At 41.1% G+C, this 18,687-nt stretch overlaps 1 protein-coding gene across 4 annotated transcripts in view; it reads right to left on the bottom strand.

Annotated features, from left to right (window-relative positions):
* Window positions 1-2,233: 2,233 nt before the first annotated feature.
* The window catches only part of opa1 (OPA1 mitochondrial dynamin like GTPase), a 38,938-nt gene continuing 22,484 nt past the window's right edge, over window positions 2,234-18,687 (bottom strand). For all 4 annotated transcript variants that reach the window (XM_028587428.1, XM_028587432.1, XM_028587429.1 and 1 more), the window contains 2 exons: window positions 4,567-4,640; window positions 2,234-4,336 (listed from right to left, as the gene is read on the bottom strand). In XM_028587428.1, the coding sequence (XP_028443229.1) occupies window positions 4,576-4,640 (65 nt within the window). In that variant the 3' untranslated portion in view covers window positions 2,234-4,336; window positions 4,567-4,575. The remainder of the gene's footprint in view (window positions 4,337-4,566; window positions 4,641-18,687) is intronic.

Here is an 18,687-nt window from a genome sequence, read left to right as displayed (position 1 = left end):
GGCTCTTGTGAAAGAAGAGAGGATGCCCAGGAGTGGAGGACCTCTGGACTCAGACTTATTAATCAGTCAGGCAGGCCCTCAGCTGCCTGCCGCCTCTCCCTAGCTGCTGCCTCAGGCTGCAACGTGTCTTCAGCCTGCTCAGGGTTGAGATAACAGCCTGCGGAGTTAAATACTCCGAGGGTTTGGCCAGACCTGGAGCAGAGGCCTCATCACATCAGCAATCAGGTCACTGCATCCAGATGCAACCAACTGTAGGACAACAGCACACTTTGTATTAAAAAAACTGCACAACTCTCCAAGGATGAGAGGAAAACAATGCATCAAAGGTGATTGCCTAGAACTTGCCAGGTCTTTATATAACTAAACATCTATTGGATGGATTACCACAGAATTTTCTACACACACTCATTGAACCTAGAGGACGACTTGTGCAAGCAGCATCATCAGGTGCAGATTTTAAAATGTGTATTTTATAGTATATATAATACTTTAGTTTGATTTATTTAAGTATGTAAAATATTGTCATTCTGAGCATCTTAGCATTTATCTCAAGACACTGTTAAAGTTAGCATGCATGGGGTAGACGCTGGATCATATCCACCAAACGAGTCACCGCTTGAAACTGGAATACTGCGCAAGCGTCAGTGACGGACTGGGAACAAAAAACGGCCCTGGTGGAGAAATCCATGTCTATTTCTTCATCCTCCTCTTGCTCGTTTTGTTCTTCCTCTTCTTCACTGTCCTGTCTTTCTCCCTTGTGTGCTGGCTCAGATATAGCGCTAACATGCTAGCTGTATTAGCGCTAATGCTAGCTGAAGCTGCACTTGAGTTTAAAAAAAAAATCAGTAAGTTTGCAGCATTTTTCAACGTCAGCCAACAGTGCTCTCTTATATTTCTCTCTCTTTTTCTCAGCCCCCCCTTGTGTCGCTTGATGCCTCGATTCATTTTTTTGTCAACAACTTACAACCACCACGCTGACACAGACCATAGACACATAAAGACGCAGACGCTGTCTACTGGCTCTACTTGATTGTGTCTTGAAATTCCCAGAAGGCATTGCTTCATTTTAACTTTTGCAAACAAATATTCAAATAAAAGAAATGCAGGTAGATTTTTAGATTTCAAACCATGCACGTTTACGTTTTTGAACATCTGATCTGAATAAGTAATTTTGCTACAAAACAATACAGACTGATGTAAAAGACTATAGAGGGTAACCATAACTGTGATATTGAGAGACTCATATGTGGTATAAATACAAATCAGATTAGGTAATTAGTACGTGTGAAGGATTTGGATATATCTGGCTATCGTTTAGCAAAATAGCTTTGTTATTGATGCTTGAAAGGGGGCCGAAAAAATATTATATGGGCCGCAGTTTACAATTAAGCGGCCGTATGGCTGTGACAATCATGCGGCTCTCTGATTGGCCGGCCGGCCCAAACGGCCCATGAGGTTCCCCTCTGGCATCTACCCAAATGCCAGATTACCAGATTACCAGTCCGTCATTGGCGAGCGTCAACAATTAAATTAGCAGCTAGTTAGTTAGGTTAAAAGACTGGGTTTGGGTCACATCTTCTTGTATAATAAATTATTAAGTAGATTATTTCTGCGTTTGGCCTTTTTTTTTTTTCATCACGTCACATGGTAGCAGGGTTCAAATAACTGTGGGTTTACACCTGCGCAGAAAACCTGTGTTGTCATTCGCTGGGTATGATCTAGCATTTACCCTATCTTGGCGGTTGACTCTTAGTCTTGTTTTATTATGAGTTTTACTGTTAATTCTTAAACCTTGGAAACAATCTTACCACAACATGCATTTAGTTGTCATTTCATTTTTTATCTTTTCCAAGCATTAATGGTCCACGTTGGCTCAAAAATCGAAAGAAATGATTGATTCGTCAGATGTCAACTTTTTTCAAGGTCAAGAATGATCTTCGAACTTTGACTTTTAAGCAGACATGGAGAAGAAGTCTTTAACAGGCTTGGAAAAATTTTTTAAATTTGAAAACGTTTTCATAACTGGGCAAACTTCATCTGCTGGTAAAGATCATACACTACATGGTCAGAAGCTCCACAAGAGCTACTAAATGGACTTTGAGATGAAATTGTTGTCAACATTTTATTTGAGTTTCTCACTGGCTGGATGACAATGCACTCAACAGCAGGCCACTTCAAATGTGCAAACAGGTCTACCACTGACTGGTCAAACTGACACGGCCTGGAAAAAAAGTCATTTTTATTCACGTCAATTTTATTTTTTCCTTTTAAACACAAATTAAATAAATAAAGCACATCTGATGGGGTACACCATGCAAACATTACTTTCTACAACATTAAACAGTTTTTTGAACCAACTCACAGATTATCAGTTACACAAGTTGCTCACTCTGCATACACGTGCTGTACATGATAGTAGCTCCATGACTTTCCATTAACTTCACCTGTACAAAATGCATGGCCTATTATATATATATATATTTTTACACCCATATACACATGAATGAGTGGATAGGGTTAAAGCAGTGTCTCACCTCTCGTTAGGTCAAGCATCAGACAGTTTTTCAAGCTGTGACGAGTAATGTGGGTGATGGAAAGAGTCAGAATAGTCCAAATGATGGAGGTGGTTGTGAGATAAGGGGTTCTAGATGAGAATAAGGAGGAAGCACAAGATTGGGAGCCGTGTGGAAACATCCGGTGCTGGACGATGACTTGTAGAACAATCAGTGAGTTGACAAAAAGCATATACTTTCAGTTTAAAATGAACCCATCAGTATGTTAAATATTTTCCTTTTTTTCTTAACTTTGAGGACAATTCCTGTTCCCTTGGTTTTCGGGTGTTTGATCTCGTCCCTGAAGCAGCAAGAAGATCTTAATGACCATTCACAGACAGGAGAGGAAAAGTGAATAAGTAGAAGCACACCTGTGCTGTGTACATGTAGGAGACATAACTGTGCTGCCAAATAAACAGGACGTCAAACCTGGTGTAGACTGGAAATACATCATAAGATCCCACCTTCTCTTGTGTAAGTGGAGGCGTGTTAACTGACAGATAGTTTCATAGCTTTTGAATATCAAATGAAATATACCTCTAAAGAGAGTGCATTTTTATACAATTATGACATTTTTAACTGATGATGCAATGTGGCTATTGAGTAATGATGTCTTAAACCTAAGAAATAGGTATAACAATGTGATAATCAGTTAAAAAACTGCAGCACTAATTAATTTTATATGTCTAAACTATCTAGAAGCATTCTGAAGTTATGTTTAATTACAGTTTCAATCTATTGAGGGTGTCCTTATATTATTTTTTGGAAGTTGTATTATCTGTCAGTTGCAACATGGGGAGAGTATAGATTAAATGCTAACGTACAATGATGGAAATGCAAACATCCCAAACACAGAGACAGAAACAAAAGGCTGCACGACCAGGGCATTATGTGCATTTGGCAGACATATAAACATAGTATTGTCAAATAAACCCCATTAGATCAAAATAATAAGAAATATATCTATACATAATATTCTTTCCAGCACCTTCAGAGCTGATCGTATCCTGTTATTGAGTGGTGGTTGTGGTGTTACAATGGGGAGTGTTAATGGGAGGGAAGCTGAATATTGAAACAGGTAGTGGCTTTCTATTCTTCTTAGATTTAAGGGGACGACATCTGCTGGATCTAAACATGGTCTCATTTAGGGGTACGTGGACCTGTAGAGTATAGCTGCAGCTTGGAGGGATAACTTAAGTGCTTTGGATCTGAAGTGCAACTAAAAAGAACGGTTAAATGTTAAATAGAGACTAGTTCTTGTGTACCAGTTGGGTATCACGGTGTATTTTAGGAGCACCAGGTATGAAATTCAAGGTGGTTTCACCCATCGGCCAATAGTGTTTCCTTGTACAGAGATCAGTGAAGACACACTTCTAATCACATGTACACGGACACCATCAGCTGAAAAATAATTTTAAAAATGTACACGATCCTCATTTATTGAAAATGAGAGGTCAGATGTCTGTCAACACTGTGCACACTTCTCCACTCCTCCTGATCTGACTGTGTTTGGGCTTCTGTGCAGAAGTCCCCTCCCCCCTCTTGATGCAGGACAGTCGCAAGAGAAAAAGAAAACAAAAAAAATGGAAAACCAAAGAGAAAGCTTGAAAACGGTTTCCTCTTGTTCAGGTCCATCAGCGTCAAAGGGGGACATGAAGCCAAGCTGTGGGTATTAAAGTCAGGTGAGTGGTGTGGGCAGGGGGTGATGACGGCCATTTACAGATTTAGTGGTCTTTGTTCAGTGCATTTCTCGGTTGTAATCCGTACATTTACTTCCAATAGTTCTGTAAAGAAAAGGGGAAAAGACACAACAGATCACATTTACATACGGTACACGCTTACCCTTTTCCCATTGCCAGTACAGAGTTACTGTAGGATCTTGTTACGACAATTTAAACACTATTATTTAACAACCGTTTAATTCATAATCCAATAATAAGTGCTTTGATTTTGCTGCATTACTGATGATCACTTCGGTAAAGGTAACTGTTACTACATAGTAGTAGACAAATACCTGCTTCTCTTATTTTTCCTTGTGAAGAGCTTCGATGAAGGCTTCAAGTTTCTCCTGGATCTCACGAACTTTCTCTGCAGAAAAGCACACACAGTAGCCTGGTTAGTCAAACCCCTGATAAATACGCACAAAAAAACACTTCCAGAACAGAAGCAATGTTAATTAATTAGTCAACCAACAGAAAATTGGCAACAGCTGTGTTTAAGTCCTTTTTTTAAGAATAAAGATGCCAAGAATTCACTATTTCAGCTTAGTAAACATGATTTGTTGATCTTCTTTTTCTTCTACAATAGTAAACCGTACAGCTGAAACAATTAGTTATTTGATCAACAGAAAGAAGCAATCACTTTGGTAATTGAGTAATCTTTTAGTAATTTTTCAAATAGAAAAGCCAAACATTCTCTGGCTCCGGCTTCTCAGATGTAAGGATTTGCAGCTTTTTCGTTTAAATATCTTTTGGTTTTGGACCGTTGGTCGGACAAAACAAGATATTTGGAGGACATCAGCTTGGACTCTGGGAAATTGCAATGAGCTTTAAAAAAAAACAACAACTACTTTCTGATGTTTAATAGACTGAACAATAATGGATATACTGAGAAAATAATTGTTAGCTAAATCAACAATGAAAAGAATCATTGCTTGCAGCCCGAGTAAGCTGAATGTGTTTTGGACTGTTGGTCTGACAAGGCAAAACAACAAAGTGTCCTCATGGAAACAGTGATTTACATTTATTTTTTTACATTATATAAATCAAATGATTAATTGGTCATCAGTGACAGTGACAGCAAAACCTCAAGGCAGACCTTCACACATCTGATGATGAGGCTTGTGTACCCTTTCCCAGTTAGCATAGACCACATCAAAGCTCTCACCCTCCCCTCCTCATGGTATGTACCTCACGGGCACATTGCTAATGGACAGAGGGAGATACCATAACAACAACATTTCACATGAAAGGGGGGAATCTACTGGAAAAAAAAAACGGTGACTCCTTTTCATGCTTACACTCCTATTGACCGAAGACTGCAAAAGACGAGCAATCCCTCCACCCAACATGTACTGTCACACGAGATGAGCGAGCCATCTAAAGCGCTCTTAATCGCTGATTAAACAGTGGCTGAAGGAAGTCTGTGGGCCCACACGGAGGAAAAAGGAAGCCGTGGCTCCCAATGCCAGCTGCACCTCCAGGCCTGGCTTGCTCTCCAGCTTTCCTGTCACCCTTGCTAATCTGTCTGGATCTCCCCCAAGCACAAACTCAAACACCGGCTCCGAAGAACAAACTAGCACTGCTCCATCTTGATCAATCAGCCACACGAGATCCATAGGCGACCTATTGTTGATTATTTTCCTACGAGAAGGCCCAATGAAAACACAACTTTAAAAAGATTTTTTTTTTTTTTGGGGAGATAAATCATTGTGGTTTGGACCGCAGAGCAACAGTGTCCATTTCAGGTCGGCACAAAGGTGATAACTGTGTGCGTGCTTTGGAGTGAAACTAAATATCGTACTTGGGGGCTTGTGTGCAGCCCCCTTTTGAAGGGAGCACGGCTGCTGAGGTATCCTTTTCCTGATGGATGAAAAGCACACGGCTGTTAGGAGAGATGCAGGCACACCCCCACACACACACACAGTCAGGAATTCGGCAGAACTGAGAAAATGAACTGACAGCCAGAAAAGCTTGGCCCTAAAAGAGACAAAGACAAAACCACCCTAATGTCTTGAAACCAGCTAGAGCTGTACAGTCATGCCACCTCCACCTCTTTTCACCTTCCTACACACTCACCGCTGGCAGGTGGCAAGAAAAAAATCCCCGGCCTTTGATACTCTGTTAACACACTCAGGCAAAATGGCAGGGTGTTAGGGGGAGATTACAACACCTAATGGAGGCATTAAGAGGGCCTGTCAAGGGGCACGCTGACAAGTCACTGCAGCAGGTGTGGGGTTGAATGAAACATTACCCTGCGGTACGCCCTTCCAACACCCAGCACACCGCAGGGCACGGCTCAAAGGCAACTGACAGAGTTCAGCTGTGTGGGCTGCATGCTCTGACCACAGAACAACACAACTCCATCCAAGTCAATCAGAGCTGAATTACCAACATCTGTCCAACCTGAAGAAAAAGAGATGTGAGGTACAGGGGTGGAGTTTTGGTTGGTGTCAGGAAAGGAGGCTACTGACTGTCAGATCATCAAAACATGGAAATCCCCTGGCTCAAGCTTCAAAGCTTCCAAGTTGGTTAAGATGTGGTAGAGGTGCTCCGTGGAGCCTCAGTGCTTTACATGTAGACCGCTTAACATAGGTCAAACATTAAGGATCCTGCCAACTGTTGGGCAGAGACACTGAGAAACACAATATTTTATGCAACCCAAAATCACAAGTCACTCATTTGCCTCAGAAAGCTTTACACTCTGTACAACATTTGACACCCTTCATCCTCAGGCCACATTCAGGCTGACTTTAGTACTGCATGGAAAAAAAATGCAACTCGTACATTTAAATGCATTTTTTTATGTTCTAAGTCTCAACACCCACATCACCTCAATATAAATTTTAAAAAACTCGACAAAAAAACATTTGGAAAAAATAAATAATAGGAAGAATGCACAGGAAGACCAGCGAACAGAAGTTACAGGAGTGTAACAGGACAGTCAAGTGTAAAGTAAATATTACAGTAAGTGCAACTTCTAGGTTCCCTCAAGCACAAAACAAAACCTTCCGTGTCCCCCTGCAGGGTTCCCACACCTTTTTTTACATCAGATTCAAGGACTTTCCAGGCCCAATTCCCTCAAATTCAAGGACCCAACACAACATAGTTTGAGACATGGATTAAGATGAATAACTGTAAAGCTGAGAATGTTTACAATGAGAACCAGCAGGCTTTACAGGAGCTCACAGACAAATAAAAAGAGAGGATTAAATGTGTGAACACTTCTCAGTTATGCTGAGATACAGTGATGGCAGACTACGTGGTCTCTTGCACAGCAATACATTATATAGCCTATTTACTAAAGTTAAGTAAAAAATATATCAAAAGAACATAACATATATAAATTCTAGAGTTTTCAATAACTCATGTCTATTATAAAATCTTTCAAGGATTATTTTCAGTGATTCCAAGGACCCGTGGGAACCATGCCACTATGTTTCACAATGTTAGGAAAACAACCAGCCACCTATCCTAATATACATTTTAGTTTTACCTGTGCCTGGCTACTTGTGCAATTAGAGTAGTTCCACCATGACATTTTGGAGAGAAGAACGAGATCTAGATGAGAACAGCAAAACCCATCAATCATTCCCCTACTGCTGGATGCTTAATGATTTTAAAATGAGCCCTCAGCAGCTTTCAGGAGCCCAGGAGGCCACCGGTAAATGTGAATGGTGTCTTTCAGAAAAGCCAATATTCTGTGGATAAAAACTGTGAGAAACAGATATTTTTTTCCCCCACACCATCTGTTTGCCACCAAAAGACAGCAGCAAAGGGAAGAAAAGGGCACAACAAGGCTTTCTTTTCTCCGTACTGTGGAAATGCAACAAAAACACAGTGGACAGAGTCACCATTGCCTGTTCCTCACTGAGCAGTGGGAGTAGCGATCTAAAACTCCATTTAGGCTCCTGTTTACCTAAGAGATGAGCCCCAAAACACAGTCATTCAACCGCTCACCCCTTTATCTGGTCATGAATATTTCCATAATCCTCTGGCCTCTATCCCAGAGGCCCCTTCTTTAAGATGCTGGGTGTTGTGTGGGTTGGCGAGGATGGAGGGACTCTTGCCCATTGAGAGAAAGAGAGGGGAGCCTTTTCCCCCAAATTCCCTCTTTCAAGGCCTTCTCTCGGCTGATCGCCACATGAAATGATATCTCATTCACTCTCACTCTTTCGAGTCCCCTAAGCCTGCTACGGCCGAAGCGCTGGCAGAAGGAGGGCTGAGCCACAAAGCCTTTAATTGACCTGTAATTAGACTGTGAAACTGCGTGGCCCTGCTGGACAAGTAGCCAACACAGAGGAGAGAAAAAGATGAGAGGGAGAGGACAGGGAGGCCTGCAATTTACTGTGAGATAGAAAAAAACTAATCCTCTCACTATGGGAGATGGCCACTCTCCCACTCTCCTGTAAAGAAAGGGTGGCTGTTATGAAAAAGTGGCAACAGAAAGATATCAGCGTATAAAGTTTGGTGCCAAGGTTGAGGCTACTTTAGCATGCAGCTCTTAATGTTTTCTACTGACAACTGAGCAGCAATTCATAGCACTAGCCACTAGAGAGACTGGGACGGAGGGTTCGGTTCCTGTTCCACCCGGTCATCATTCATGAAGAAACTTTTTATATCTCATGACTGCCAGGGTCACAGTGTAGGTGGGGACACTGAACACGTTAACACTCTGCAGTTTCCTTCTTTGAAAGCTGATCTCTTAATGTAACAAACAGAAAAGCCTTTTTCCTCAGCATGCTGCTTGATTTGTCACTATATCTGGATTGTCATGCTATAAAAACTGGGCCATAGGGGACGTGGACACGGTCAGAGCAAGGATGTCGACGGCCCAAACGCCATGTCAGTGACAGAGCAATGAATCAGCCCTCGCACTCACGGCTCTTATCTAGAAAACAGATGCCTGGGAGTGAGCAGCCCAACCTGGGAGAGACATACGTAGGTCTGAACAGGTCAAAGTTTGAGGTCAGCCACAGGGCAGACTAAACAAAAACTGCAAAAAAAAAACAGGGAAGAATCCTTGGAAAGAGCCAGGTGACAACTGTCGTTGGTCTGTGAGGGGTAGGTTTTATTGCCAAGCATTGCTTGTGGCTTTGAAGGGCCAGACAAGAGTTCAGTACAGCGGGTTATAAAGATGAGCACAGTGGTGACAACATTCGAAAGATGGTGGGTTTAGCTTTAGTTCTGATGGGTTTTACTGAGGGAAGAGCTACAAAATTAAATGATGATGAACATAGACAAACTTAAATTGATCATCCAAATATAACCGTAAACAGTCACCATCACGTCCCAAACCCATTCTTAAAAATGAACATGTCTGAGACAGTAAGTCTACTTATGGACTTGTGGTGTAAATCACAGAAAGTCAGGGCTGAAGTTTTCCAAGGCTCACCTTTTACTGTCAAACGGAGCCCTGTGCTGCTGAGGCTAAGTGGCAATCAATCTTGAGAAACCACATGGGCCTAGGATGTGAGGCTGACAAGTCTGGTTTAAACCGAGATCCTGTCATAATCCCTCAGAGAAACTCCCCTCTGCTGAATCGGACACAGGTGTGTGGACCAAGTTAACTAATGCTGAACTGAGCACACAAAACAAAAACAGGCACGTTTGAAAAGGCATGCATACATCCAGTCCTGTTGATACCTGGGCTTAAATGTAAAGGATCCATTTTTAATCACCTTCTCTAAGTCCCTTCTTGACATAGCACTGACCCCAAACCAGTCTGATCAAACAAGACGACAGAGGGAGATAAGACAGGCCAGGTCTCCTCTTCCCTCTGCTGCCCTCAGGTAAATACATGTTTCCAGCTGCTCTAGACCCCACACACCGTCACATCCATAGAACACTGAACTGAGGCGACAGCAAAGGCACCTGGAATTCCTTTGAGTCTTCAGCAAAGGCCTGTTCAGGCCCATAGGCTGGAGTCACTGGACTGCAGGTGTTTTACTTGCGAAGGCAAACAGAAGTAGTACTTGTGCCTTAAAAAGTGCCATAGTAATTAATAGAGGTAACATTACTACACTAGAGAATTTCAAGAACCAGTTCATCTCTTTCTTGATCCTCAATACTGAAAAATGCCAGTGTAAATGAGTCAGGCTCTGCATTATCTTCATAACAGCATAGAGGAAACACATTGTATAGTGTGTTCCACTTCTTAAAAGTGAGTCTAATTGGAAACAAAGTGTGTCCCATCTGAACAACATATTCTCAGCCCCAGGAACTGTTTGATAAAAAAGATTCAAAATGCCTGTCTGTTAACAAGACAACAGTAAATCAGAAGAGGGTTAGACTGACCTCCTAGGGCAGTATGGTCATGACATGAGAAAATGCCAACCTAAAGTTTCCATCCTCCCCCCAAACCTTTCATAGAGAGGAAGTATATGGTTTTCCTATAACCTCATCTTAATCCATGGCAGATCATGGCATGTGTGCGAGTGACAGGAGGATCACGGGAATGGGTCCCTGGTGGCCACACTGTGCTGGAAACATGTGAACAGAAGCACACACATCCTTCTCTTTCCTACTTTCCCACACTTTCTCTCTCTCTCTCTCTCTCTCGGAAGAGAATGAAAGATAGCTTCACATTCCCCTTCATAGTTTTATTTCTTTAATACCACTGCCATCGCCTGTTGGTTGGTTGTCATCTAACACATACAGACCTTTTTCCTGGTTTCCTTTTGTTCAATGGATTTATTTCCTGAGTTTGTGTACAGGGAGGATATTCAAAAGCAGCCAAATCACCTGCAGATTGTTCATTAGCCAACTAAACCTGACTTTCAATCCAACAACTGGTAATGTTGTCTAAATGTTAACAACTTTAATGTAAGATATTTGGTGGAGTTTGAATGTAGGGACACTGGAGTACAAGTGTGTGTAAAACCCACAGTGTTAGTACTGTACAATTTATTTTCAAATTAAACTGGATTGCTCCGTGCAAAATTTCTTAGAAAGACATTCTTGGTTCCTGACGTGAGAGGAAGGATGGCTGTACAGGAGCGAAGGGGGGAACTAGCCAGAGGGATGGGGAGGGAATACGGGGGGAGACGGATGGTGGGAAAGTGGAAAGAGACGCAGGTCACAACTTTGGTAAATGGGGGCAGATGGCTGGTTGAAGTCTTGATGAAGTGAGGTGAATTAGGAAAAGGAAGCAGAGATGAAAGAGTCTGCTGTCTTATACAGAAATTTAAAAAAATACTGACCGTTTACAGCAGAGTATAACCGACAGTAAGAAACTGGGGAGCTATGATAATGGGAGAGGGAGACGTAAAGAGGAAGTAAATGCAGAAGAGTTTAACAACGAAAACAGAGAGATGCCACATGCTTAACATCAGTCATGCTTCTTGTGATTCGTCTTGTGATGAGAGAAGGAAAAAGTTAGAGACTGTCAGAGTAGAGCAAAGAGCAAGTATGACTGTGTGAAAGAGAAAAGAAGCTGACAACTGGAGCAATACAGTCTATCAAAGTCAAACGCTAGACTGTGAAACTAAATAGTTAATTGGCAAAAATGAAATGTAGTGTTCAAAAGAAAACATGACCTGGGTGATCAAATTCTAAGTGAATTGAAACGATATATGGGCAGTATCAAAACAAGAGCAGCAGGAATCCAGATATGATGACAATGATGTCTTTCATACTGAAACATTGTTCTCTTTAATAATCTCGTGGTGGCCACAGAACAACAAAAAAAAAAGCCAGCAAAGGAAGCGGAAAGAAATTATCAAGACATTTACAGATGTTTTAGGGTGCCTTGTGATAGAAAAGTCAGTTTACTTTGGAAGTCACTTTCACACATTAACAGGACAATGTAAGATAAAATGCAGGAGGCGCAGCTTCAACTATGCCAGTGTTATGACAACTGTGGTTGTACTGTTTGTGTACTTGATGCTCCCAGGAAGAAAATGGATCATTTGGCAGCAACTCTGCAGCCTGAGGTTTCCTCCTCAGTGGGGAAAAAAAACACTTATATTGTATCACTACTACTGTAAGACTCCTTAGTTTACAGAGCGACATTGCTGTCTAACTAGTGTCTATTTAATTCAGAGTCAAAAAAGATCGTAGCAGAAAGATTGGGATTGTTGAGTGTATAAAAAAAAAAAGAAGAAAACAAAAGAACGAAAAAAAGTGGAAAAAAAAGAGGAAGCAAAAGACAAAAAGACAGAAATGAGAGATATAGAAGCAATACAGTGTGGGAGGGAGTGAAATGGAGAGTGGCGACAACAGAAAGAGGTGTAGATGGAGAAACAAAACAACAGAGGAAGTAATTCAAATTCATAAAGGTCATATGTAAGGGCAACTGGTCTGCCAACTCTCTCATTGCACAAAACCACCCCCACATTCCAAAATGCAGATCAGTTGACTTAGACCATGTCTGCAATCATGTAGATACATTTCAAACTGCATGTTTTTATTTTTTTAACTGTTGGTTTTCCATCCTAAAGTGCCATTTTCGACCCCTGAACTTGTTTTTGAAAAACATTGTCCACAGTGGGCAGTGATTACGAAGGATTGTGATGCAGTGTGGATGGTGAAAACTTAACTTATTAAAAAATGCTGATGCGTGTCAACTAGGGCTGGGCGATATGGAGAAAATCAAATATCACGATAATTTTGACCAAATACCTCGATATCGATACCGCAACGATATTGTAGTGTTGACTATTGGTGCTTTCACAAAATATTAACACAATGAGATTTTTGATAAATAATCATCAGTAATGTGGATATAATGACTAAGTGGGTAAAGGCAAATAATAGAACAGTTACAACAGTCTGGTAAGTTCAGAAAATGACATAAGTTTACTGTAATGCAGCCTTTAAAACCAGTAAAAGACAACACTTATGCCATATTACGATATCCTAAATCTAAAACGATATCTAGTCTCATGTCACGATATCGATATAATATTGATATATTGCCCAGCTCTAGTGTCAACCTTCATTCACACAAACATCATCAGATACTACATCTAGCAGCAATGTAAAAAAGCCAAACAGCTGTCTCACACGTACACTGACATAAAATAGTGATCTGATCTGTGGTCTCAATGCAGCAGGCCAGAAATGAGTGTCACTGGCTTTGGAGAAGCATTTGTAAACTGTGATCACGCAGGCACATGTGCACACAACACCTTAGGACGATACGTCATCAGAGGAGCACTTCTCATTGAGCCCTCACTAATCACTCTGAAGGAAGCTGCTCAAAGGAGGAGAGGAGGGGGATGAAAGGAAACAAAGTGAGCGTGAGGCTGAGAGGGCATTCCGGTGAGCAAGCCCAGACAACCAGAGCTTTATTGTATTCTGCTTCCCCACAAGAGAAAGGAAAAAGGAGAAAGTGACGGCAAGTGCAAACATGCAAACACTTCACACATTATCACTGTTCTTGAGAGCACCTTCTGTTGACACCTTTAATTCCTTAACCCTTAAATAGCCTAAAAACTAAAACTTCTTTTTATTATCTGCACATTGTCCCAATTCATCAGTGGCAGTACAGTACACTGAACTAATTTTAAAAGGTTGTGTGTTGGCCACATGTTCATTTGAATGCTATCTTCCAAAAATGTGTCAGCAACCAGCAAAGTGGGACATTAATGGACTTGATTTCAGTGTCTGAAAATGTAAACACTGTAAAATGCTTTACTTCAAGAATAATAGAGATAATGTACTGTCCAGGATGTTTCCAAACCAATAAAAATAAAGCAGGAGGAAACTCACATACTCACCCACCACTTATCCTTAACCCTCACTCTGAATATACCAACTGTGAAACACATCTTTGAGTGGACAATACTATTCATGTTTAGGATTCTGTTCAATTAGCCTAGGAGAAATTATAACTCTGTTTTGATGCACTGCAAGACAAATGTTTTAAGATAGATATAGGAATATATCTGTGTTGTTACAAGATTTACTATTGCAAGGATCGTAGAATATAACTACTTTGGCTTCTGGCTCTATAAAAGAGTTAATGGAATAATCTGAAAAATGTAAAATATTTTGCCAAGGGTTGATCCCAAACACTAATTCAAAACTGCACAAAAAAAAAAGTACAACAAAGGAGAGACACCCATATGTATATACTCCATCAGGGTCTCTCACATAACCCCTTTCCCATGACTAAGTTTTTAAACTCAACTGACCTCAACTTCACACAAAAGAGCTGATGTAATAATGTGTCAATAACAGCCGCAAGGTGTGTGACTGTGTGTGCATGCAGGTGCTCGTGCCAGTGCACTGTACACAAACTCTTGATCAAGCAGACAAGGCGGATAAAAAAAGCCACCACAAGGAAAGTGACAGCCAGGAACTGCTTCTTCCCAGTCATGGGGAGCCAATTCATGTGACAGAGGAAGAGGTGAAGCAGGAGGAATAGAAAAGAACAAGGACTGCAATTTACACAGCAATTTGCCAACACTGTAAGCAAAAGTGAAAGGCTATAGGTCACTGGTAGACAGAAATACGGACAGTCAAGGTAATAAGGGGTAAAACAAAATGGTTAAATAAGCACTGAAGCTATAATAACCATTAAATCCCACCAACAGCTCCTTTGAAAAGGAGGTCTACTGTATATGTTTTACATGACAAATGTCCCATATGACATTTATGGCAGTTATGTTTTATGTTCAAAAGTGGAAAGTGTCTGGAAGCTCACAATATTAAATATGACACCCAACACTTTATAATAGAGTAGTAATTCTGGAAACACTCTGGTATAGTGCACTTTCTCAACTCAGGCACCACAGCACTTTTTTCCTTGCGCACCACACACACACACACACACACACACACACACACACACACACGCACGCACGCACGCACGCACGCACGCACGCACACACACGGCAACGAAGCAGCCAAGCGACATCCCAGTGGACTCCTAAGAGGCCTTTGCTTGAACATTAGGCCTGGGCTTTGCTCCAGAGACGGCACTGTGCCATACAGCTGGTCTGGCACACGCTGACAAACACACACACACCTCTTTGCAGTGCACATTGTACCACTCATTAATAGTGCTTTCACGCTCTCACTCACTGAGGCACACACCTGACCTGTATTTGTAACCTGAGCAATGCTGAGCCTGCCTGCGAGTAGGGGCAAATACAGCTTAACAACTAACTGCCCCTGGGAGCACATTTCTGCCTTTGTTAAGTGTGTTTATCCTTTCTCCCGCCTCCTGTCTGTCCCTCTTTTCCCTCCTGTCTTCCCTCCTCTTTCTATAGTAGAGGTTGTGAGGTGAAGGTGGGCTCTCCACTATTTTTCTTATTCTTTAGAATAGAGAGTGGCAGGATCAGTGGGAAAGAATTTGACAGAGGCATGGAAAAAGTGATAGAAAGATCCAGAGATGGAAAAGAAAGTTAGCTGGATCAAGTAGCCTGTTGTATTAGTTGGCTGACCTGTGGGGTCAGACCATAGTTTGGACCTAAGGCGAACTGACCTGCTGTCTTTTGAAGGGCTGAAGAATGCAACAGCTCTGAAGAATTCTTTTTTAATAAATCAAGAAAGGTTGCTTCATAGACATATAGAAAATCCCTTTTCCTGTAGAACACTACATGGCTGGAAACTGGTGCTCTAAACCCCTCCTTTAAATAATCACACTACAAACAAATGTTTTCACAGGTTGGTGTCCTATAAATTGGGTGTATCTTGACCGATCCAAATTCCTGATAATACAGAATGCACACAGAAATTATGCATATTTTCCCCTCAGATACCAAAAATCAGAGTCATTAAAGCTAGACCTTGCAGTAATTGGACATATTGAGGACAACAAGACTTTTAAAAGACATTTTAAGAGCACCAACAGTGAAAAAACGTTTCTACAGATACTTATTTTGTTTAAAAGGCTTTTGCCCTTTAGATTCCTGCTCACTTTATGCTTTGAGGCCTGTCACAGAGTCGGCCCATCAGCCATGCAGTTCAGTCTAGACTGATGGACCCACATACCCACGCCCACACACATGGGTCTAGGCTGCATTATATAGAAAGGTCTGTGCAAAGTGTCAGACAGCTAATGACCCAGATCCTCCACTCACCCACTAACTCAACCCGACAGACTGACAAAGCTAAAACTCTGAAATGTACATTTTCTTGATAAGAGGAAAAGAAAAATCTGCCATCACCATAAAATTAGGTCTTAGTGATACAGGCATGCTGAGAGGAATATTTGCAGAATATATTACAGGTATGAGTTACAACAAAAGGTGTTGGATTTATTTTAGTTTTTTTTGGGGTATTTTCATGCAGCTTCTGGAGAGTAGACAGTAGAAACAGACAGGAAATAAGGAAGGAGAGACATGGGGAATAACATACAACAACGCAGCATAAGGCGAACCAGGAACGGTGTGGTTAATGGTCAGTGCCATAAACCCCAAGAGCACCAGGGTGCCCAGAGTGGTTAGGTTTAGCATTGCTAAATGTATTTACATCTTTTCTCAAACTTTTTTACATCACACAACCATTGTAGAGTAACAGGAATATTCTTTTTTTTTGTACATCCCATGCACAAGTGTGCTTCTACCTTCTAGATCCCATGACAGATTCCAACCACATTCCCACATCTATCAGTGTGTGGAGTCTTAGGTGGTGGGAAGTGTGGGAATGTCATGCCTGTTTGGGAAAGTTTAGGAGCGACTTGCCTTATAGGATATGCAAGGCCAGGCAGGTGTGGACATTCCTGACAGTGTGTAATGGAGACTGTGTGTGTTTGTGTGTGTGTGTGTGTGTGTGTGTGTGTGTGTGTGTGTGTGTGTGTGTGTGTGTGTGTGTGTGTGTGTGTGTGTGTTCTCCTATCGGCTGGTGTCACACAACACCTGACTCCACTTCAGACTGAATTAAAACAGTCCCCTACAAAAACAACAGTGTGCGTGTGTATCTCTTTTCTAGGTGTCTCTCCATGTAGTCTTACTGTGCCTGTATGCACCGTAAAGGTATGCTTTGTGAAAACTGTCTGCTTGATGCACAATATAGTCTCTATCCAGTATGTATATGATCTACATGTGTGTGTTCAATGGTAGTAAAGGAGAGAAAAGTCAATGAAGGTGTGTGTGTTTTCTCAGGGCGATAATTGAGTCTTGGTCAACCAAACCAAACACACAGAAAGACCAACCACTAAAAGTCTTGCATCACTTATTTGTGGGTCTTTACAACACGAGTCCCCTATCAGTAGTCAGAAAGTCCATATAAAGGCGGGAAACAATAGGGATTGTTTGCGCGTGTAAGAGTTTAAATAAATGTAGATTACAGGGTTAATTTTTAATTGGTGTTGCCGGGGCCTCAAACATTCAATTAGATTCTGTATATAGAAGCCAAGAATATCTGGTAGCAGGAAGTAGACAGTAGCATGAGATTTCTCAGGGCCAGAGGGCAAAGCACTGCAAATGGAATCATGTCACTACACAGCCAGAATCAGAAATATGGCTGATGTACGAGTCATAAGGTCAGGGTATCTGCAAGTTGTAAAAACTCTAATAAAAAGTTCATGAGAAATTGGATTTTAGATCAAAATCAAGTGACTATTAATGATTGAGAATAGCCAATGAAAAGCTGAAAATACAAACTTTAAGTTCAAGAAAACATCGCAAGAAAACAGTCAATCTTGACTGAAGTCATTCAGCCTAGTGTTACTACAAAAATCATGGATTATATTTTTAATTACCTCTAATTAGTGCATCTAAGGCATTTTAATGTATATCATGCGAGCATTTGCAGGGGTTTTGAAGATTGTTGTTGTAAATGAGAGAATAGTGGTGTGTGTGTGCAACTTTGAGGTGGCTGTGTGAAAATTATGCTTGCCAGTGTGTGCCTTTGTGATGACAGGAACTATGATTATGTGTGTGTGTGTGTGTGTGTGTGTGTGTGTGTGTGTGTGTGTGTGTGTGTGTGTGTGTGAGTTTCAAAATGGCAGCAAGCCTTCACGTGCTGCTTTATAAATACAGACTTTGCTTAGCAAGCAGAGTTTTGCTAAATAAGACCAAAGCTGGACTCCAAGACATGATTAATAGTCAACAACTAGAGGGGTTGCTAGCGGTGCCAAAAACAAAGAACTCTTCTCCATCCGTCTCTGGTTACCATTAACACCACGCTCAAACTGAGACCAGAGAACATACTGGTGGTCTGACTCATAGAAGCCTCATCAACCCAAACATACAACAAATGAGCAATATTGTGTGCTTATTTATGTTCTATCTTTTCATTAATAGAATATTTTACATTTTGCATAGAACATAGAACATTTTTTGAATAGAAAATCGATCGCTATAAAATAGAACTATATAAATTACTCCTAGTGTGGGAAATTCACACACACATCTAAAGTGCAATGTTATGGAAGAACCATTTCCTTCTTTTCACATCCAATATCCACTTAAAAAAAAGTGATATATTTAGATAACTAAACTTCTGTATGTATGAAAACAGGG

Source organism: Perca flavescens, chromosome 9, assembly GCF_004354835.1.
Source record: "Perca flavescens isolate YP-PL-M2 chromosome 9, PFLA_1.0, whole genome shotgun sequence".
Lineage (NCBI taxonomy): Eukaryota > Metazoa > Chordata > Actinopteri > Perciformes > Percidae > Perca > Perca flavescens.
The sequence above is the reverse complement of the archived record's forward strand: the minus strand, read 5'-3'. Positions and strand labels throughout refer to the sequence as shown.